Genomic DNA, 23,293 nt, shown 5'->3' with positions numbered 1-23,293 from the left:
CTATAAAATATACAAATATAAAATATATAAATGATTTTATCTAAACAAATGCAAACATGACTATTAATTTAATTTTGTATATTTAAATAATAAATATAAGATATATTAATATATAAATTATTTGATCTATTAAGATCAATTATCATGCTTTAAAATTTTTATAATACAAAAAATAAATATATTACGTTATTATAATATAAAAATTTCCTATTCCATAATTTCACAAAAACAAAAAAATAAATATAAAAAATAAAAATAAAAAATTAATACTTTTTATATAATAATATAAAATATTCGTTTTTAATTTTTTTTAGCTATTCACTATTTTATTGATTAGTTATTGATTAGGAATAAAATTATTTTGCTAACAAAAAGGAATAAAGTACTCCACGACTATCTCATAAATTAATTTCAATTAATTCTGTTGTAGCATTAGTTAGTCAGTTTGGTGCAAAGCATATGATTTCTAATAAATTTAAATTGGATTAGTTTTCGGTTTAACATACCAGTAACCCATCAAACATATTATCATGTTAATCTAAAAAATTCAAAAGTCAAACACGCAACCTTTGTACTTCACATGATCGCTGCCAATAGATGCGACAACATTATCGTACCATCTTGTCGACAAGGAGCCAGATTCGAAATGTTGTTGCTGTCATATTTGATATTCCAAGGTGCTCCTCGATATGTGATAAGGTTCAAGTTTAATCTGCCCAGGTTAGTAACGTTGACTGTGTTGGTGTTCTATTTAAAAAGTTACTGGACACCTGCATTTTGCATAATAACGGAATTACGTCAACGATATTTTTTTCCACCTTTGATGGATTCTAATCGTGGTAATGGCAATGGGCATCTGTGTGATGAGACAAGTGATTTTTGGTGAGGCGAGCTCTTGCTTTCCTGGGAACACTTTAAAAGCGCTATTGGAGTCATAGACGATGCACGAAAGCTAAGCCATTCTCCAATTTATAATGTCGTCCTGCCAAGAAAGCGATGATGTAAACATGAAGGACCAAACTCCACAAACCGATGGAGACATGGCCAACGAGGGTTCACTTCCTCCGGAGAAAGAGTTCGGCCCTACGCACCTGATGACAGAAAGTCCCGGTGGAACTACCTTAACAGAACCATCTCAGGTTGTAAGTATGAGTTTGTCTCTTTATGAAAAACTTGGCATGTAACGTTTAAGCATTGCATCCTCGTGTAACCTGTATGGTAATGTATTCTTTGTAGAGCCAAGTAACTTGTATTAGCTCGTCATCCGTCAATGCTTTGACCACTGCAGTAGACCTCCTAGCGTCGAAGGTAGAAGCATGTGAAAGGCGGCAACTTGAGCGCGACTCAGCTATCGACGTTATGTGTTCTATTCTTTTCAGTATCCAAGCTAGCGTCACAAATAAGATTGCAATAGAGAAGGAGTATTCATATGTTACCGAGAATTTGTGTGCAACAACAACACCTAAGAGGAAGGCAGACAGTAAGAGCTACAATAATGTGGAGGACTTCAACAGAACCATTCGAGAACCAATATCCATCCTTGATGATGACGAATCAGCGGCAAAGCCACCGAAGAGGCCAACCAGCAGCCACAATAGAAACCAGAAGAGTGCCGGCCAACAAGGTTCATTCAAGGTACGGTTATGTCTAGGCTATAGTTACGTAATATTTTGGTTTTTGTCTTTTCTGGCCTTTCTTAGTAACGAAAAATTTAATTAATTATATTTTTTCAGATGTTAAGGGATTATTTTTTTCTTTTTATTTTTAATTTTTTTCCAATATTATTAAATACATCATTTGTGCTTGATCTAGATTCAGATCACTTTTACATCTTAGATTCAAAGCCAACTGAATAATAACCTTTTTTGATAATTTTTTGGGTATGGGAAAAGGCAATGATACGTGGTTTTTTTGAAGACCCATTAAGGGTTTGGCTGGGCCACTATCCAAATTAGAATCCAAATTGTAATGCTATTTTGTCTAATAAAAAGTTGTGAGAGAAAATAAATTGCGAACAAAAATAATATTTTATTGAACAACCATGCTCTACATCGGAAACCTAATCCATAATAACTCTGTTACAGACCGCAACAGAGGTTGTGGCACACAAAGAGACGAAACTGATATCCACCCAAGGGAAGCATTTCACCCACTCAGTTGGAGCCTCACAAAACACTCGTGGAAGTTTGTATGGATGCCCAACAATGATACCCAAGAATAACTACGGGCGCACTTCTGCAAATTTGCTAAGAACGGGTTCCATTGGTGGGACCACAAAATTCCCTGGACTAGGACCTGGTGATCCAATACAGGGGTTTCCAGTGAACCCACCTCTAGTAGGTCATCTAAACGGACCACGGCCGCCGCCGTCCACCTCTGTTAGATTGTTTGGCGGTCTGATGAACACAATGTGCTTGGACGCTTTCTTAGGGGTTCCGGCAGACCAGCGATTCCTGAAGCCAACGGACAACAGTCACTGACTTGCAGAAAGCAGTTGCTGCTTATGCATTTAACCCAATGGGAGACCCCATGTAAGTTTCGATCGCGAAACTCTTTGATTATGATTCTTGTTTGTGACCTGTATTTATATGGCCTCTAATTTGTTAAGTTGAGATTCACACACTACCTTGCAGGGAAGAGCTGGTTAGGTTTGGACATTGTGTCTTGCAGCGCCACAACATACTCACCCTCCAGCCCCCTCATATGCCAGACGATAACATTTTTGAAATGTTTGCCTTACGGGTAAGTTTAGCCACTCGCGGAAATGATGGGGTAGAATTCTGGACCTTGCCTCCTGGATTCGCGGTAAGTCGGCCAATGACACAGTAAAATACGTGATATAATTTTCTTTATCGATGATTAGCTCCAAAATGTACAGATTGATTTTCGAGAGGGAAGGTCTGTTGAAGAACTGGCCAGTCGTTACAAGGAGAGATGGATGAGGCCCTCTAATAGCCTCAATTATGTAAGTTGTTGCCGCAGTTATCGTTATTGGCAAATACTTGAATCAATTCATGCCTCACAATTGTTGGTATTCTTTTAGATTTATATTCCCGTAAAGGATGCATGTGGACACTGGTATCTGGCGGTTGTGGCATTCCGAGAGCGGACCTTGTATCATTTGGATGCTAGTATGGATGAAGAGGGAAGCGTTAGTAGGAAACTATTCGTCAGAAACCTAGGGGAGGCCCTTTCCCGATTGGTTGCTATTGGGGAGTATTCATCCCCATTAGCTAAGAAGGCCGCAGAGATTACCTGCTTCAGCATTGCTAGCGCAGATGGCCTACCTATGGGACAGCCCAAGGTAAACTATTTATGTTTATGCAAAATGTTTCCATCCTATTTGCTAGTTATTGATTGGCTTAGTTACTTAACCTTTTATGTCCATTAGGGAAGCATGTGCAATTTGGGTACTCAATTGGATGGCTATGGCTGGTGCTTTCCAACATAATATGCTACCTTGTATGGACGATAAAGTGGTGAGACTGCACACAGCATTAGGCCTGTTGATGTCACCTGCCAACGAGGCCGCTGAATGGATCACTACTTGTGTCCCTGGACCTTGAGTACCATGTACATGGCCGACCACTTACCTTTTGAACTTTAGTTCTGAACTCAGATGTTGGTTATTTTGTTGTTCACGTAATAGCTTGGGACACTTTTTGGGAACTATGTAGTGTGTTATGTTAAGGTATTCTATGGTTATGCTTCTATTGAGAATATTTACCTTGTATTAAGACTTTTAAGGTCGGTTATTAAGATTCTATAATGTTTTATTTAATTTCTAAAATTTAGATAGAATTTGATATTTTATTATCTGAGGATGATTCAATTATTTAGTAGTAATTTTTCATATAACTTTCCAAATTAATGTTAAATGAATTAGATATTCCAAATTCTATATAATATACAACAGTAATTATGTAACTTTTATATTAATAATTGCCTAATTTTTTTAAAGGACAAATTTAGTGAGTTTTGTTGACATCTATTTATATTAAGTGTATAATGTATACTTAAATATTTTATTGGCAAGCTAATAACATAATTACCGTTATTGATTATTCTTATTAATACAAGTACATTCATTTAAAATTACTACAAGTATATTAATTTTTTTAATTTAAATTTATTGATTTTAAATGGTAATTTTTTTTAAAACTAAATAAACATAACTAATCATATGAGTACAATAATACGACTACGTGTATATTTTAGAAAGACCAACTTAAGTTAAAAAAGAGTACTCACAGATTATAATAAAAAAAAGTTCTAAATTTTCACACATAAATTTAAAATTTTCTAAATACAAATGCTATGGCATTCCCCTCTTCCATCAAATACTCCGTAGTCCCTAATTTGCCGTAATGGGAAGCAAAACCCAATGCCAAGTGAACATCAACATCCAGGTTATTCCTTTATGGAATCTTCACAATTTATCAGACTTATTATACAGAAACTTTAAATAAGTAAATCATCTATAGGAAACCAAATTTAAGCAATTCACTTTCTCACTAATCATGGTAAGAAAAGTTGGCTGCTTTCAACACTGAAAAATCATTAATCGACGGATTTAGGATAAAAAAAGTGAGTAAAATAAATATTAGAGTCACCTGCAACAATATTCTTGCACCAGTTATATACTAAAATGGACATACACATGAACTAAAGTAACAACATAATTATAAGTGAAAGCTCACAGCAACAACCATAACGTTAAAAACACCAACACTAAAGTGAAATGGGAATCATCGGCAGGCTGCTTTAGGGTTGCGAACTGTAATATGGGTCTGAGACAGGGATCTCCATGTCAAAGTTGTCACTGCCACCATCACCATCCCAAAAGAAACTAGTGTATTCCACATCCGTCCAATCCGGCCTATAACAATCGTCTTGGGGGCTCTGAAAAACCATAATTAATCAATGTTTTATAGCAAAAAATATTTAGATATATAAGAGTAAAGTAACTGTACTTTTGTCTAATTATTTTTATTAGTAATATATGCTTAATGAAGTACAATCTAAACAAATGCTATAAGTCGAATTGCTTAACAAACCTCAACATGATGAATGTTCTCCTCCAACGCATTACTATAACGACGATGCCCATGTCTGCATCTCTGGCTGTTTAAAGCACATGACACCCGGTTATGCCCGACGCGGCGACAAACACCACACCGCTTAACACCTCGCAGCGATGAGTGACTCATCGAACCCCTTCTTTGGCGCTTGCTGTGACGCACCATCAGGGGGTTCCTAATGCAGCCCTCAAGGGTGGTTGACTCTGCATGTGGCTCGGTCCTTTCCCTGTCAGCTTGCATACATTTTTTTTGTTCCTTAAGAAGTACTATCTCATTCTGAAATTTATCCCTTAGTTCGGAGAATTCAGCATCGCCAGCAGAACCAAGAAGGCATAACTCCCTGCAAAGATCGCTTAGCATCCAGTTACAGCAAGTGACCATTGAATCCCAGCAAAAGGGGCCATTATCCATGAATGCATGAACCCTTGAACGTGCATTTTTGGACCACCTATCAAGAATGAGACTCTTGGGTAACTTAGTAGCATCAAGATGAACAAGGACGGCAACAACATGATCACATGGTATTCCAAGCGATTCCATCCTCATGCAACTACACTTGTATATTTCTTCATTCGGATAGTGAGATAGCGCCACTCTTTATGCAAACTTCCAGAACGTGAAAGCATATAAATCTCAAAAGTTGGTGTGTACGTGCACGAACGAATCTTCAAAGTGCAAGCTCTCGAAAGCATTGGACGAAATAACAAAAATATCTATCTGGTGAGCATGTTTGCTGCCGACCTCTCCAAATCATGCAAGGGACTTTGTAGTACTAGGTCTCCAACAATTGACTGTAAATCAGACTGTGCTTCTCTGGATCTCATTTGGAAAATACACCGGAAGAACTGTTCAACAAAATCTCTCAGGTTATGCCTCGAATGAACAAATTTCCCAAGCATAGAATGCAATCCCTCGCATTTAGAGGTTGTGCGAAAGCCTCCAAAAAAATGTCCTCTCATGTGAGCGGTTGCCCACATCTTGCGCCTAGCATAAAGATCACAAACCCATTCATTGTCATGAAGACCCAAGCTAGACACCAAGTTCTCCCATTTCTCTTCAAACTTTGACACCTCATAATCAAAAAGCATACATTTCTTAAACTCGGACGTAAATGTTGGGTTGCTGAGATTTGATGTTGCATTCCTTATCAGGTGCCAAGCACATAGGCGGTGATAAGCATCGGCAAACACAGTCTCAATGGCCTTTTTCATTGCTCCATGTCCATCGGTAATCACACACCGAGGCTTCTTTCCCTTCATGGCATCTAGAAGCTGTTCAAGTAACCACGTATACGTTGCCTCGTTCTCATTTGCAACAAGTGCAGATGCAAACACAATGGTTTGGTTATGATGATTGACACCGGAAAACATAACTAAAGGGCACATATACTTATTCTTTCGATAAGTCGCATCAAATGCTACCACATCCCCAAACAAATGGTAGTCCAATTGGCTACAATTGTCTGACCAGAAAAGGTGGACCAACCGATCCTCATCATCCGCCAGATATCGCACGAACATTCCTGGGCTCTCTGCTGCCGTTGATTCTAAATACTTAAGGCAAGCCTTGGCATCACCGCCTATGAGCCTCTGTTGCTTGTCTATCTGATTATACATATCTCTTTTCAAAAAGGGCACATTATGAAATCCGCCTACAGTGTGTACAAATGATGAATAAATTTGAGGAGTTTTAATACCAACTTTCAGCATCATGTTCATCTGATCAATTGCAGCAGAATTCATTTTCCTATGCCCAGGAAGCATAAAAGTTAACATATCATCAAGCATCTCATGGTTGTGTTTTTCTTGAAAGTATCTTACAATCCATCTGCCTGTCTCCTCATGTATATGCACACGCATCTCTGCCCCACATCCACATCTAGTTGTAGGCTTTGGTTCCCGTTTGCATCGAGCGGCGTCATTATCAGAGCACAAATCTCTAAAACCTTGTCTAAAGCACACAAATGCTTGTTGTGTCACATCATTGTTCACATTGCGTCGTATCCGACTCTTCCTTGCAGAAAAACCATTCATTTTGGCATACAAGTTGTAGAATGAAAAGGCAACCGATCGATCTGGAAAATGAAGCCTTCGAATCTGATCTGCAGTTAGCTCTTTAAACTTCACGGTTTGGAGGTCCGCAATCCCGTTAATTGCTCTGTTGTCCCAATCATCATAGAAATTGTCACCAAAATATTCATCGGAATCGGAAACACAATCAGACACATCTTCGAGTGTCCTTTCCTGGGGATCTAAATCATGCAACACGTTCATTCCTTCACTGTACAGCGGTGCTTCTTGCTCTGCACAAAAATCTTCTAACCCGGCCTGAAACCATATCGGCAAAGACACAAATCAAACTTTAACAAAATTTCATCAACAACATTGAGCTGCAAAAATATTATTTCGAGAAAGGAATATAGTATCCTTACCATGAAAACTGATAGGACACGACAATGAAATCACAGGGGGGCTACAGTCCACAACAAAAATAGAGCATTGATACCGTAATTAACACACTCCAACTAAGAAGCCACTCTAGGGTTTCGATGAGGAAATTCAGGGGATCACCAGCCCATTCCCCAAACCCGACCCGGCATTCAAACTTGCGTATCCCTCTCCTCTTGCGTGGAGTTGTGATCAACAATGGCTTCACTTACAGTCGCCCCTCAACGGTCTGCGATCGTCTTTCTTTTATCACGTTTGCAACACCCGTTCGTCCTCATCCTCCTCCGCAGCACTCCAATGAAGACGAACATAACTGGTTTCAACGACGGCGATGCAACCCCATGACAAGGACGTCCAGTGAAGACGAATGACTTGTTGGGGGACGACAGTGGCTCTTCCGGAAAAAGGAATTAGCCTCGCAGCGCGGAATCAACAGGACACGATGAATTAGTCTCGACAGTGGCCTACTTCTTTTCTTACTTTATTTTTTCTTTGGCCCTATCTTCTTTTTTTTTTATTTTATCCTATCACAATGTGATCACTTTTTTTACCTAACGGTCCACACCCATTAAGTGATTTGAGGCCCATATTGCTTCTGTGGTTATGTTTATTGAATTGTCTTTAAATTTGAGGTAACCTTGTAATATAAATAACTCTAATGGTCAAAACAAAAATACTAGTGAAACAGGACACGAATGCAGAAACTTGTATCAGACTGTACGAAGCACATACGGCACCTGAATCAGGGAGGCCCAGGCTAAAACTCACCTTAGAGTATTAGTTGTATCTTTGTTCGGATGGGGACAAAAGAGCAAAGTTGTATCTTTCTTATGGACAAGTATGCTATTATGATTGATATTGTTGATGTATGTCATTTAATTCTGTGTCCAATCTTGGTTTATTTATTTTTCAAATGTCAAGTAGCTAAACCACCTTCCAAAAAGTAAAAACAAAAAATTGACCTAGCTAAACCCAAAAAACATGTTATTGATAAAGTAAATTATTATTTTATATTTGTTAATAGTTGTTAATTCACTTATGAATAAATAAAATTTAAAAGCAGCTATAAACCAAATCTTCAAGCAAATCTAATAAGAAATCCCTAAAATCGACTAACGAGTAATGAGTACTTTAAAACTTTTATTGAGATTATAAAATCTTTTAAAAATTATTTCGTTCTATAAATGTAATGTTGCTACTTGCTACAAATATTCTTAAGTATTTTTAAGAAACAAGTTTGTATAATTTTATTTGTATTGATTTTTTTTTCAGTTAGGTATCTAATGATATCTTTTAAAAATTTTGTTTTGGCTTTTTGCACCTTTTTTTTAGACATGAATTCTCTATGTATACAAACAATTCTAACCCTTTTTTATTATTTTTTATGTAAAATATTCTTTTACTTTTTATTATGGTGAAATTCTTCAAAGTATGCTTAAACTGTTCAAGTGATTCAAACCCCATGTTTAGCTAAAATTAGACCTTCCCAAATTCTGCATTTAAATTAAACTGAGGCCAATCAAACCTATTTCTTCTATCATCACTGAATCTTTCAGAATAAAAAATTGTTCAAACTCATACTCAAACTCAATATCTGATTCAGGTAATAACTCCACACCAAATTCTTCATCAAGTGTAACAGGTTTTCTGGACTTTGATACAGTCTCATTGGCACTAGCAGGTGTAGCATTATTTTTGTTATCATTAGAAGGCCATTAACAACCTTTTCTATTCCAACAGATTCATAATCACGTTTATTGGGCTTGGTAGGCCCACTATAAATTTTTTTTTAAACAGATGGTCCAGTTACTTCCTCTCTTCCAATGCCTATTGTTTTGACTTGCCATTGTCCTTGCCAACTAGCCCATTAATAGATTTACTAACTTTTGATTTTTTATGTAAAATCTTGATTGGAGATTTCTTCTTTCCATTATTCTTTCCTTTTTTACCACCTCCGACTTTCTCTTCATCTTTACTTGAATCCGAAAAATCATATCCAGAAGGTAGGAGATTGTACAATGCATCTTCTGTAGACTCATACCCTTCATCATTATCAGAACTTTCAATATCTGCATCATTGTCAACACCATCATCCTCAGCATTATACCCTATTGCACATCCACCTCCTCAACACTAGCATCATTGTCATCATCAATGAACTCCATATCTTTCATGATTGGATGGTCAAAATAGATGTAGAATTCGTCAGTATCCTCATTTAGCATCTTGTTCTTTTGCATATCTCTGATCTCTTTGTCTCTGTAAATTGAGTGAAGAACAGATTTCAAGTTAACTGAAGTAGAATCATACCAATACATTGCCTTGTAGTCATGGTAATCCAAATCCAAAAAAAAATTCTTCAGGTCAAAGAAACATATCAAGTCAATATCCATTGAAAAAAATTTGTTGACTTCTCCATTGATGTACACAAATACCCACTGTTGTCTCTAACAAAACTTCCACCATGGTGAAATACAAGTACCACATCTTCAATTATCTAAATATCAGAAAATAAAAATCTATCACAATTTAAACAAGTAACAAATAAATTACAACAACATTAAAATAGAATTCAATTTTTTAACACTGACATTGTTAACGTTATTATGAAACGGCACAACCTAAATCATTTTACAACTCTGACTTAACCTACACTAACAACATACTATCTTTGATCTACTCTACACATTACATGCATGTTAGTCATACTTCAATCTTCACCTCCAGTTTAATTAGGAAAAAAAAAATAGTAAACTTACCTCCAACAATGGCGATATGCATACACACTACCGCCACCAACCAGTCTTCAGTCAACGTTAATAGGATTGAAGAAGATGAATGGTTACCTTATAAAATTTGGGTGAAAGTTTGGGGCTTCAGATAATTTTACAGAGACAAAGGGAGAGGATCTATGTTTTTATAGTAAGTCCTCATTCAGAACGTTGTTGTTTTATAATACTTCTAAGAAAAAGATTGGGGACTAATCTGTCCCGGTCAAAACGGCGTCGTTTGAAGAAGTACTTAAACGACATCGTTTTAGCCACGTATGCAGAGACCATGTGTCTTGAAAGTGACACATAACGTTAAACCTGACATGTTACACTGATAACTTTCACGTAGGAGAGAGAGTATTCAGTTTTACCGACTAAACTTAGACTAAGAACGTATATGATATATATCTAACATTTTTGAGGACTGAAAATTTAGTTAATTTTTTTTGGAAGACAAATATGTCAGACGCTAAATTCTTACTGACCTATTTGAGATATTACTCTTTTTTTTTTTTTTGTCGAATTGAGCAGTTCGATTTGGGTTTTATAACCCTGCCCCTCTCCTCCCCTTTCCTTACTTATTTTCTTAATTAACTTTTTCCATCAAATTATTATTTTTTCTATCTAAAATTAAAGTTCCTCTCTCCCCCAATAAAATAAAATAAAAATACGATGAGAATTGAAGTAATTCGCTAGATAGAGTATAGTGTGTGCAGCGAGAATTTTTTTTATAACAAAAGAATGCAAGCTGACGGTTAAGAAGAGAGTTAGTTAGTTATTAGTTAGTTCGTCAACTAACTGATATAAGTTTTGACAAGGTGCAAAGTTTTATTGTCTAAGATTTTGCTTTTCCAAATTTCTCTTTAAAAGAAAAACCAGCTTCTCATAGTGTTAAGTAGTTGCATGGTTTCTTCAAGAATCGTACTTGATTGATTTGCGTGAAGTGCAAGAAACTGTGTACCAAAGAGTTAGTGATCAAGAAAAAGAAAAGAAATGGGGGAAGAAGCAAGGTATCCGTGGCAACCACCGGCACTCCCGTCGCCGCCACCCACACCACCTTCTTCTGACGACTCTGACGCTGAACCTCCTCCTCTACTTTTCTATGTCTGTCTGTCTCTCTCTCTCTCCACATGCCGTTACTTTGTTTTAATCATAGAAGATCATAAATTGAAATCATCTCTGGTATACTGAAATAATGAATATCATATATGTCACATTTCTGATAGATAGTTAGATATATAAATTGAAACAAAAATTCAGAGTAAAATGATTGTTTCTATAACTTTTTATTTTTTTTTACAGCATGTTTCTTTTTCTGTTTCGTTTCACGCTTGTTCTGATTTCTTTGTAATTTTGTTTCCAAAAATTGCTTGCAGTTTATGCCCCCACCAGAATTAGCGATTAGAACTTTCTTTAAGGTATTTCTTTTCATTTCTTGGATGCTCTTAAATTTGTGTGTGACAGAACATACAAATTCTCTTTGAATATACTTCATTTAATTAAAGATAATTAATATACGGAGATATCGTAATAATGAATTATTGCTTTATATTGTGGCATAGTTTGGAAGACATCATAGCCATGCAGAGTTTGCAGGAACAGTGATCTATCTCCCATGGTATTTTACGCATATACGGATGGATGATGCCACTCTTCGAGACCTAACTGAAATAGTATGCACAAAACTCTTTTCTTTATTATTTTTTTATTATTCTGATTTATTTTTTTATTAAACACCCAAATTGATCTCTAAAAAATTTAAGTTACCAATAAAATTTTATTATAAGACAATTAAACATAAAAAATATCATCCGTATAAATAAATTAGTCATTTTTAAATTGACAAATAGATCATTATTCTGTGCAACAGAAATAATTATTAAGAATTTTTAGATAATAAAAATATACAATTTAAAATTGGTTGAAAATCAATTTGGATATTTTTTTAAATGTTGTCCATGGTTTTAAATTGCTAATATAGAGAAAAAAATATGTGCACACCACAATAACAATATTGCGGCCACAGCGTTAACCATAAATTGTGAAATCATGGATAGTTATGGAAAAGTTGTTTTAATTTTGTTTCAAGATATATAGTCGGATGATGTCAAAATGTGATGAACTTAATTGTCCATTATGTAGTGTTCAGGTTATAAAAATGGCAACTTCTCATAAAACAAAAGATTCATTATTTACCATTATGTGTTTGTGTTCTCTGTTATCTATAATTTCCTTGAGGAGCATATATGATTTTTTCCCCTTTCTTTTCATTAATTGCCCTGTTTTGTAGACGATTTTATCTAGTGGAGCTAACTATTAATTATTGTTATTATTGTTTAATTACATATATTTTAAAGACAAAAGAAGCTTTTCCGAATTTAAGAGAAAATACAAAGTTCTCCTTTGCTCGAGTGTTCACCGATGAACGTGGAATTCGCGGAATTCGTAGGGTAAATTTTCTCTATTCAAATGTTTTTTCTTTTTATTTTATTTTATTCTAATCTTTTTAGGGACTTGGTATATTGCTATATATTCAAAGCGCGGTTTTCATACTAATTTGCCAATTATTTTATAAATTTATTTTCAAATTATCAATTTTTTTTAAATTATTTATCTATATATTATTAATTTTACTATTGTGGCATTTTTTTTTTTGCTCTGCACAAAATTTGCTAAACTAAAAAACATATTTGACTCAGAAGACCCTAAAACAAGATGCGCTAAATGGTTCAATATTTTCTAAGTCGAATGTGTTTTTTATCTTTTAGCAATTTTGTATTTTGCAAGAAAAAACAATTAAAACGCTGTCGTAGGAAGAACAATAATAGATAAGTATATGTAAAAATAAACATATTAATATAAAAGCCTTTCAAAGTCAATCAGCCATTTTTTCTTCCTTTTTCATTTTTTTTAAAAATAATACATGCTATGGCTTCCCCATAATTTAGTCGCATGTAGATTATGTAATATTTTCGTCACTTTGTATATTTTTTAATGTAGCTTCAATTCTTTCTAATAAATTGTGTGCATATTTGATTGGTTGATGAAGCTGGGAAGGACAATGTGTTATGCTGAAGAAAGAATACTAGATGACCATAAGAGCTTAGAACAAAGTGGATTCCAAGCAAGTGACACCATTTCACTCTACTTTATTTAACTATATATATGTTCAATTTATTTATTTATTTATTAACATTATTGGTGACTCTGTTGTTATTATTTTTGGCAGATTGGTGATTACTTGGATGTGTCAATTCGTTATCCCCGCCGCTTAATGATTGAAGAAACAGGAGCATTCACTAAAAGTTTTTTTTAAATTGGATGTGTCTATTTCCTCACTAAAAGATTTCATAGTTACGTTGCACAATGCACATGCACATGCTTAAGAAGGTTTTACTTTAGTTTGTGTTACAACTACAATCAGGGGGAAAAAACAACATTTTAAAAAAAAAAAAAAAAAATCTAAAGTGATTATTAGTTGTATCTTTGTTCGGATGGAGACAAAAGAGCAAAGTGAAAAATGTTCAGTGCAGTGCATGCACACCCCTAATGATTGATATTGTTGATGTATGTCATTTAATTTTGTGTCCAATCTTGGTTGATTTATTTTTCAAATGTCAAGTAACAGGCCTAGCTACTGTTAGCTAAACCACCTTCCAAAAAAAAAATTGACCAAGCTAAACCCAAAAAACATGTTGTTGATAAAGTCAAATTATTATTTTATATTTGTTAATATTTGTTAATTCACTTATCAATAAATAAAATTTAAAAGCACCTATAAATCAAATCTTCAAGCAAATCTAATAAAAAATTACTAAAATCGACTAATGAGTAATGAGTACTTTAAAACTTTTATTGAGATTATAAATTTTTATTAAAAATATTATATAATCATAGAAAGAAAAAAAAAACATTACGATTAATAATGAACATTTTTATTTTTTAATTTGTAAATATTTAAATTATTTAAAATTCATTTTAACAATTATATATAATTTTAAAAATATGATTAATTTAAAAAAGAATAAATACTAAAGTAAAATTAAATTAAATAAATATAAAATAATTTAATTAAAGATGGTATAGAATATGTATATTAATTAACGTAAAAAGTGATTAAAAAAAGGAAAAATATAGATAGATAATAAAAATATTAAATAATATGAATAATGGATATATCGATCGGATGTTCAATTCACGAAGTGTACGAATGACTATTCTAATATTAAGATTTAGGTGAATAATATGTTTTACTTTTGATCAAAATCAAATTTGCAAAATCAATTTTATGCAAACTCTCATTTGCAAACTGTAATCCAAACACACACTTTGTAAGGCCGATGTGGAAAAAGAATGATAACTTGCGAAAATAATGTAGAGTGGATCACATTCATCGCCAATCTACCGTGGATGCATAAAGTTTTTTGTACCGGTTTGGGTTCGGTTTTGTTTGTGTCGAGCCGTAATGTTCTTAAACCTAAATTAGAGTCAAATTCATTTTCTCACAATTAGAGTCAAATTTATTTTCTCACCATTTATTTTGTCGAATTGACCGGTTCGATTCCGGTTTTATAACCCTGCCGCTCTCCTCCGCTTTCCTTACTTATTTTCTTAATTAACTTTTTCCATCAAATTATTATTTTTTCTATCTAAAATTAAAGTTCCCCCCTCCCCCAGTAAAATAAAATAAAAATACAATGCGAATTGAATTGTACTTAGCTAGATACAGTATAGTGTGCAGCGTGAAGAATGCAACCTGACGGTTAAGAAGAGAGTTAGTTAGTTAGTTCCTCAACTAACTGGAATAAGTTTTGACAACGTGCAGAGTTTTATTGTCTAAGATTTTGCTTTTCCAAATTTCTCTTTAAAACAAAAACCAGCTTGTCATATTGTTGCGTAGCAGAGCATAGTGTTAATTAGTTGCATGGTTTCTTCAAGAATCGTACTTGATTGATTTGCGTGAACTGCAAGAAATGGTGTATCAAAGAGTTAGTGATCAAGAAGAAGAAGAGAAATGGGGGAAGAAGCAAAGGTCTCCGTGGCAACCACCGGCACACCCGCGCCGCCACCGACACCATCTTATTCTCACGACTCTGACTCTGAACCTTCTTCTAACGACTCTGACTATAAACCTCCTCCTGTACTTCTCTCTCTCTCTCTCCACGTTCCGTTACTTTGTTTTCATCATAGAAGATCATAAATTGAAATCATCTCCGATATACTGAAATAATGAAGATCATATATGTCACGTTTCTGATAGATAGATATATAAATTGAAACGAAAATTCAGAGTAAAATGATTGTTTCTTTAACTTTATTTTTAATTTTTTTACGACATGTTTCTTTTTCGGTTTTGTTTTATGCTTATTCTGATTTCTTTTTAATTTTGTTTCCAAAAATTGCTTGCAGATTCCCGTAGCGATTATAATTTTCTTTAAGATATTTCTTTTCATTTCTTGGATGCTCTTTAATTTGTGTGTGACAGAACATACAAATTCTCTTTGAATATACTTTATTTAATTAAAGATTATTAATATACGGAGATAGTAATAATGAGTTGCTTTGTACTGTGGCATAGTTTGGAAGACATCATAGCCAGCCAGACTTTGCAGGAACAGGAATCAATCCCCCACGCTTTCGTCTCTCGACATCTATGGATGCTGATCTTCCAGAGCTAACTGAAGCAGTACGCACAAAACTCTTCCTTGTTATTTTATTATTATTATTCTGATTTATTTTTTGAGTAAACACCCAAATTAATCTCCAAAAAATTATAAGTTCCCAATAAAGTTTTATTAATTCGTGAAAAAATTTTCACATTGAATAGATTAGTGTTCTATTGTTTTTGGTGGTCAAATAAATTCTAATAAATTATTACAAGACAAATAAATAGAAGTGATAAAATAGTTTTTGAAAATAGGAGAAGTCACATTTTTTAACTTTTTTAAAAATTCTTAAATAATTTTATTGAAAAATAAAAAATTTATCTAAAAAATTGTACCAAACACTATTAATATAACTTTTTATAAATCAAAAGTAAAAAAAATAGCTTTTGAACTTTTCCAAACAGACCTTAAATGTCAAAAATATTATTAGTATAAAATAAATTAGTTATTTTTAAACTAATAGTGGATAGAAGCAATTGTTAAGAATTTTTAGATAATAAAAATTTATTATGATCAAAATATACAATTTAAAATGATAAATTCTATCCAATCCTCTTTATTTTAAAGAGTAACTTACCCTTTTAAATAAAAAAATTAGATAAAATTCACCGTTTAAAATTGATTGAAAATCAATTTGAATATATTTTTTTTAATGTTGTCCATCGGTTTAAATTGCTAATATAGAAAAGGGGAATATATGCACACCACAATAACAATATTGCGGCCACAGCTACGGTTGTTAACCATAAATTGTGAAATTATGGATGGTTGCGGAAAAGTTGTTTTAATTTTGTTTAAAGATATATACTTATTTGGCACTAGATCCCAAAATGTTAATAAAATATTTTTTTTAAGTTTTTCAATAATTGTTAAATAGTTTATTTTTAATTTTAATTACAAATTAACTCCATATATTTTATTTAATTATAAATTTTTTTATTTAATAAATTATTATTTTATCATTTATCTATTATATTTACTAAAAATAAAAAACAAAAACAATAACAAATTAGATCTTCCATTGATCGTAATAACTTTTTGGTAATTTCAATCGATTAAAAGTTTATCTTTGATCCATTACATGCGTCGAGAATTTTAAAATCGTATTTTTTAGAAAATCAATCGATTGGATTATGAAAATCAATCGATTGGATTAACAAAACAATCGATTGAATTTCAAATTTTCCATAACTTAAAATCGTATTTTTTAGAAATTCAATCGATTGTTTTGTTAATCCAATCAATTAATTTTCTAAAAAATACGATTTTAAAATTCCCGAAAGATGTAATGGATCAAAGATAAACTTTTAATCGATTGGGATTGACAAAAAGTTATTACAATCAATGGAAGATCTAATTCGTTATTATTTTTGTTTTTGATTATTAATAAACATAATAGATGAATGATAAATAATAATTTATAAAATAAAAAATAGTTTTTATGATTAAATAAAATATATAGGGTTAATTTATAATTAAAATTAGAAACGAACTATTTAACAGTTATTAAAAAACTTAAAAAATATATTTTATTATGAGACTATTTAATGATCCAAACGTGATGTGACTATAGAATTCTGTGTACTTACTGCATCAAAATGTGACTAACTTAATTTCCTTGAGGAGCATCTATGACTCTTTTTTTTTCTCCTTTCTTTTCATTAATTACCCTATTTTGTAAACGATTCTATTTAGTGGAGTTAACTATTAATTATTGTTATTATTGTTTAATTGCATATATTTTAAAGATAAACGAATTTATTCCGTATTTAAGAGAAAATACAATGCTCTCCTTTGCTCTTTGCTCGAGTGTTCATTGATGAACGTAAAATTCGCAGAATTCGTAGGGTAAATTTTCTCTATTCAAATATTTTTTGTTTTTATTTTATTTTATTTTAACTTTTTTAAGAACTTGGTATATTGTTATATATTCAAAGTCCGGTTTTCATTCATACCAATTTGCCAATTATTGTATAAATTTATTATCAAATTATCAATTTTTTCAAATTATTTATCTATCTATATATTAATATTTTTACTGTGGTGGCATTTTTTTTGCTCCGCACAAAATTTGTTAAACTAAAAAACGTATTTGATTCAGAAGCCGCTAAAAAATTGTGTGCTTCAATTCTTTCTAATAAATTGTGTGCATATTTGATTGGTTGATGAAGCTGGGAAGGACAATGTGTTTTGAAGAAAGAAGAATAGATGACCTTATGCAGTTACAGCCTTCTGAATTCCAAGCAAGTGAAACCATTTCACTCTACTTTATTTAAGTATATATATGTTCAATTTATTTATTTATTTATTAACATTATTGGTGACTCTGTTGTTATTATTTTTGATAAATTGGTGTCTATTCCAGTCGCTTAGTGTGTGTTTGGATTTACATTGGTTTGAAATTTGAATGAGAGTGATTTTATAGAATTGATTTTAGATAAAAATGAGTTTGTGCCAACATAATTTATGTTTGACAATTTTTACTAAAATTAATTTTGATAAAATAAATATTATTTGTATAATATTAGTTAAAATCATTTTTAGATAAATAATTAATTAATTACTAAAAAAATATAATATTAAATTATAATATTATTTTTTTAAATATATTTCATCTTTTTTTATATTTTTTTAGTATTTTTACATAGTATTTGTTTATAGTACTCTATTTTAATATATTATAATTTTTTATTATTATATTAAAAATTAATATTTATTTATGAAATTAAAAATAACATATAAAAGTTAACAACTTTTTAAGTATTTTTTATAGTAAAAATTAATATTTATTTATTAAATTAAAAATAATATATAAAATAACATATTTTAGTACTCTTTTTAAGTACTCTTAATAATCTTATTTTTATTATTATTTTAGGTTCTAATTTTTTACTAGTTATATTTTTATTATTATTTATAATTAATTTTTTATTTAATTTATCATTTTTAATAGGAACAATAATACACATTATAAGCCAATGAGTAATAGCTTAAATTGTAACACCCTCACTATCAGAAGTCACGCTTCCGGCTGCACTACTCTGATGGCAAGAAGTATTACGACTACTTTACATATTAAATATTAAAATAGGAGCCTGTGACTCGACACTCTATCGCTGATTTCTTTGAAAACCGGAAATAAATACTTTGTCTTAAGAAAAATACAAGCAGGCATAGATTCATATACAAGACTCCTTACATAATAACTCATAATATATACATATAAAACATACAACTCTTATCCCTCTTACAAACTTGTAATAACAAAGACGAAGGAAGAAAATAATCTAATTAATACAACAACATATATAAATCAAACGCAGTATAACTTTCCATAATGCTTCCTCATCTGGTTCCTGAAAAGGTAAAGCTGTAGAGGGGGGAGAACCTAACCACATGGTCTCACCACGGAGTTTTAAAGTTGTCATAAGAAGATATTTAACGAGAAAATTATTTTCAAGCTCAGTGATTATCAATGCCTTATGAATTCTTTAAAAACCAGTAAGTAATCGATCAAAACCTTTTAAAAGAAACAATATTTAATCTTTCCGAAATCCGAAAGCCTTCCTTTCTTATAAGAAAATCTCAATCAGAAACCAACCACGCAATCAAACAACACAATCATTAATTCAGCACCAAAGTTCATTCTCAAATGTAACATGCCAGGACAAACACAGGCAAGACAGACAAGGAAAGCACAAGTAGGTAGCAGTTACAGCACATAGTTCAAGTAGCAGTTAAGAACAGTTTAGCAATTAGGCAAACCAAAACAAGTTCAAACCCAAGCAAAGCATACAAATGCATATGATGCATGCCTGTCCTATGGCTGATGAGGCTTATCTGTCGGTTATCCAGCCAACCCGACAAGTCTAAATTGTCCTTAGACTGTCCCCCGACGTGCATCCCCAAGAGTCTATGCATAGTTTTTTTCTCAAATAATCAATATTGCTCAATGGGGGTAACATTCCCAAAAATTTATATAGTGCCCGGTCACACTTACGTCGTAGGGTCAACAAAGTATCGAGTTTTCAACCTGGTACACGTGGTGGCAAGCCACGACACTTAATCCAGGGAATCTCGTATCTCAGATATTTCAAATTCATAAGCCATATGAATAATTCAAAGATCATATCTCAACATTCTCAACATCATAATCATTCATCAATCCAAATCTCATTTTCAAATTCATTCAAAAACCATATTTCAAAGAAAATTCTCAATCACCCTTCTTTCCATTCCGTTCACTAACAATTCCCAATATCCAAAACATAACTCTTCCTTTGATAATTGAGGTAGTTTTAAATCATATAATACTAACCTTTTTTTAAAATAACTACTTTCAATGAAGCTTCTAATTTTAAAAATTTCGGCAGCATCTCCTCTAAAACTCGGATACTGCCACCCTTTTCGGGTCCCATCCAAACATTTCTCAAACCATTTCTAAATCTCAATCACTTCCCAAGATTCAACCAATTCCAGTATCAAATTATTTTCAAACCAGACCAATTCCAATAATAAAACTCTTTTTAAAGTCAAACCAGCTCAAGCATTAAATCATTTATAAAATCAGACCGACTCAAAATCAAACCGCTTTAACTTCAAACCAAGAAAAACCACTTTTCCTAATAATCAAGCAAATAACTTTTCAAATCCACTTCTTATCAACGATCGTACTTCACTCAAGCAATCAAGTACCCAATAATCCAGTCCAACAAACCATCACAACCACAAGACAAATATAATCACAGAAATATATCTTTTTGCTCAATATCTATTTATCACAACACTGTAATGTAAAATAGATTTTAAGAAAAACCCCTACCTCAATTATTCGCAATCCGCATAATTAAATGCATTGAATCCCTTTTTTCCTCATTCCGAAATTGAATGGCATTGACTCCGATTATTTCTCGCAGCCGTATAGCCCAAAAAGCACTATTTACAATAGAACTTGACCCTGAGACATTAAAGTTACGTAAAACTCAAAAATATATAATTGAATACTAACGCAAGGGTTTCGGAACAGAACACTTACTGTACTAAGAGAATGAAACAACAGCAGTGGCATTAGCTACACTAAAAACTCTCTGCAACAATACCATCAAACATGGCTCTATAGTTACAATGGTTCAACCCTGAAACGTGAATACCTAAAACCCTCAACAAGCATATAACAACGATAACAATAAGGATTTTAGTTAGGAATTCACTACAGTTATAGAAAAACAGAATGATGGAGCGACAAAGGAGAATCAGGGACTTGTGCATCCGTTCTAGTGGCAATAACACCATTCTGATCGGTAAGACAGCAAAGATACCAGCAAAATCAGAATAGCGGAGCAAAATAAAAATGGAACAAATTCAAAAAAGGAGGGAGTGGTTACCAATAAATCTGGCCCGATTCATATAACGGCGTACAGTCGAGTAACTAGCAACAATCAAAACCCAAGAAGACAGAGGCCTCATCTGCATTCTCCAGCGGCCAGTACAGCGACGTGAAGCTCCGGCGACGCAGCAGCAACATGGGTGCATCGACGGCGAGCCCAGTAGCTTCGGTGACGGCGGAGGAAAGGCGGCGACGACGCTGGGCGTGACCCTCCTCTCACCGCGTCTCTCTCTCTCTCTCTCTCTCTCTCTCTCTCTCTCTTTGGCTTCAATGGTGATGACGGCGGCTCCAAGGCGGACCAGCAGCGATGGCGACGGCTCGGGCTGGACGGACGAACGGCAGTGGCGACGTGCTTCCTAACGAGGACGACGGCTGCGATAGGGACCCGCGAAGACGACGACGAACGCGAGGCAGTGGTGGCTTCTCCTCTGCATGCGTCTCTACTCCGACGACGCCAAGGCGACCCGACGGCGTGGCCTAGCCGCCTCGGCGCCCTTCCACCGGCGCTCTCTCACCCTCGGATCTCCCTCTCTTCCTCCCCCTTTTCTTCTTTCTCAGATCTCCCTTTCCTTTTTTTTTCTTCTTTCCTTCCTTCCTATTCCTGTTTCCCTATTTTTTTTTTCTTTCTCTACTTTTGTTTCCCTTGCAATTAGGTTTAGGTTTGGGAAAGGGGTGGGTGACGGTGGGGTAGAGAGTTAGGATTAGGGTAGTTTAGGTAATTTTAATAAAATTAGCAGTATAGAGTATTAATTAAAAATCTAATTTAAATATAGAAAATTATTTAATAATTATAATATTAAGTAAAATTTTTAATTTAATTGTCAAAATTTGATTTAATTATTTTTAATAAAATAATTTCTAAAAATAAAGTCTTTAATGAATAAACAAATTGAAATTAACTCATGATAATATTTTTTTGAAAATTATGGGTCTTACATCCTACCAACCTTATAAAAATTTTCGTCCTTGAAAATTGATATAAATTAAAAGAGATTTCATATAATTTCACTCTTGAACTCATTTAAAGAAAAGGCAAAAAGTCCTCAGTATATATTTATATATATATATATATAGTTTCAAATACCACGATTTTTATATGGCATAAAAATATAAAGGGTATAAGTGTGATGTGAAACAGGAATTACAAGATAGGCTTAATGTACAAGATGATATGTTTCAAACATGTGATGGTAAAGTAAGGTGGCAAAATGTTATGAAACAAGCTGCGGTTAAAACAATGTGCTTAACGTCCGTATACTGATGTTATACCAACTTCAGAGATTCAACTATTCGAAACTACAAGTAAACAAGGATATATATAAGCAATGAAGAGTGTTAGGAAAGAAATCATTTTGGTAACCTTAAGAATAATATCCGAATAAAAGAAGTCTGATAGGAACGATAAAAGAAAATGTAGTGCGGTAGCTTGAACAAAATTAGGTTGAGTCAAAGAAGTATAATATTTACAAAAGGAGAATGCCTAAAACCGAAAACGAAACTTACAAGACTCAAGAGTAGGATTAAAATATTTTCGAATGCATTGCTCATGAAGAGTATAAAACTTTTCAAGAACTATTTTATGTTCTTAAAGAAAAGGTGCGCAACAAACACGTTGTAAAAGAATAACAAAAGTATAAATATGGCATTACTTTAATACAATTTCATGTTGAAACAGGTTATTTAGAATTTTTAAAACAAAGTAAACACCAGTTGGACTAAGAGCAAAAATATTTTCTCAATTATTTTAGGAAGATAGTTAGGTACACAACTTAACCAAAGGTAATCATAAAACTTGGGAGAAAGTCAAATGCTTGTTCAAAAATTTTCGAAGTTCATATTCAAACAAACGTGTATAAAAGTTATACCACAGATAAAAGTCAAACTCTATTTTAGAACAGAGAAATCTGAGGTAAAAATTTTCGTAAACACACTTTATCTTATA

At 32.9% G+C, this 23,293-nt stretch overlaps 3 protein-coding genes and 1 pseudogene across 3 annotated transcripts; 3 read left to right on the top strand and 1 right to left on the bottom strand.

Annotated features, from left to right (window-relative positions):
* The first annotated feature begins 2,517 nt into the window (after positions 1-2,517).
* On the top strand, positions 2,518-3,451 carry LOC107638013 (uncharacterized). Its single transcript, XM_016341216.3, has 5 exons — positions 2,518-2,531; positions 2,634-2,805; positions 2,879-2,965; positions 3,044-3,304; positions 3,392-3,451. The coding sequence occupies exons 1-5, from the start codon at positions 2,518-2,520 to the stop codon at positions 3,449-3,451; spliced, it is 594 nt and encodes a 197-aa protein (XP_016196702.1).
* A 1,313-nt stretch (positions 3,452-4,764) lies between these two features.
* Positions 4,765-9,846, bottom strand: LOC107639801 (protein FAR1-RELATED SEQUENCE 5-like; annotated as a pseudogene).
* A 1,314-nt stretch (positions 9,847-11,160) lies between these two features.
* Positions 11,161-13,865, top strand: LOC148569182 (histone deacetylase complex subunit SAP18-like). The gene is made up of 6 exons (XM_088483020.1): positions 11,161-11,403; positions 11,676-11,717; positions 11,862-11,972; positions 12,657-12,749; positions 13,349-13,423; positions 13,529-13,865. The coding sequence occupies exons 1-6, from the start codon at positions 11,293-11,295 to the stop codon at positions 13,613-13,615; spliced, it is 519 nt and encodes a 172-aa protein (XP_088339146.1). The 5' UTR covers positions 11,161-11,292; the 3' UTR covers positions 13,616-13,865.
* A 1,282-nt stretch (positions 13,866-15,147) lies between these two features.
* LOC148569181 (uncharacterized) lies at positions 15,148-18,337 on the top strand. Its single transcript, XM_088483372.1, has 3 exons — positions 15,148-15,439; positions 15,878-15,985; positions 18,137-18,337. Exons 1-3 carry the CDS (start codon positions 15,314-15,316, stop codon positions 18,239-18,241), a joined length of 339 nt encoding a protein of 112 aa, XP_088339498.1. The 5' UTR covers positions 15,148-15,313; the 3' UTR covers positions 18,242-18,337.
* The last annotated feature ends 4,956 nt before the right edge of the window (positions 18,338-23,293 follow it).

This window comes from Arachis ipaensis, chromosome B4, assembly GCF_059453495.1.
Source record: "Arachis ipaensis isolate K30076 ecotype BB chromosome B4, ASM5945349v1, whole genome shotgun sequence".
NCBI classification, from domain to species: domain Eukaryota; kingdom Viridiplantae; phylum Streptophyta; class Magnoliopsida; order Fabales; family Fabaceae; genus Arachis; species Arachis ipaensis.
Note: the sequence above shows the minus strand (reverse complement) of the source record. Positions and strands in the feature narration are given on the sequence as shown.

Excerpts from the sequence above, each read along its gene's own strand:
- LOC107638013 (XM_016341216.3), top strand. Across the intron at positions 2,806-2,878 it reads CCTTGCCTCCTGGATTCGCG|ATTGATTTTCGAGAGGGAAG; the intron begins GTAAGTCGGCCA and ends CAAAATGTACAG. Across the intron at positions 2,966-3,043 it reads CCTCTAATAGCCTCAATTAT|ATTTATATTCCCGTAAAGGA; the intron begins GTAAGTTGTTGC and ends GTATTCTTTTAG.
- LOC148569182 (XM_088483020.1), top strand. The coding sequence starts at position 11,293 with ATGGGGGAAGAAGCAAGGTATCCGTGGCAACCACCGGCACTCCCGTCG. Across the intron at positions 11,718-11,861 it reads CGATTAGAACTTTCTTTAAG|TTTGGAAGACATCATAGCCA; the intron begins GTATTTCTTTTC and ends ATTGTGGCATAG. Across the intron at positions 11,973-12,656 it reads TTCGAGACCTAACTGAAATA|ACAAAAGAAGCTTTTCCGAA; the intron begins GTATGCACAAAA and ends TATATTTTAAAG.
- LOC148569181 (XM_088483372.1), top strand. The coding sequence starts at position 15,314 with ATGGGGGAAGAAGCAAAGGTCTCCGTGGCAACCACCGGCACACCCGCG. Across the intron at positions 15,440-15,877 it reads CTGACTATAAACCTCCTCCT|TTTGGAAGACATCATAGCCA; the intron begins GTACTTCTCTCT and ends ACTGTGGCATAG. Across the intron at positions 15,986-18,136 it reads TTCCAGAGCTAACTGAAGCA|CTGGGAAGGACAATGTGTTT; the intron begins GTACGCACAAAA and ends TGGTTGATGAAG.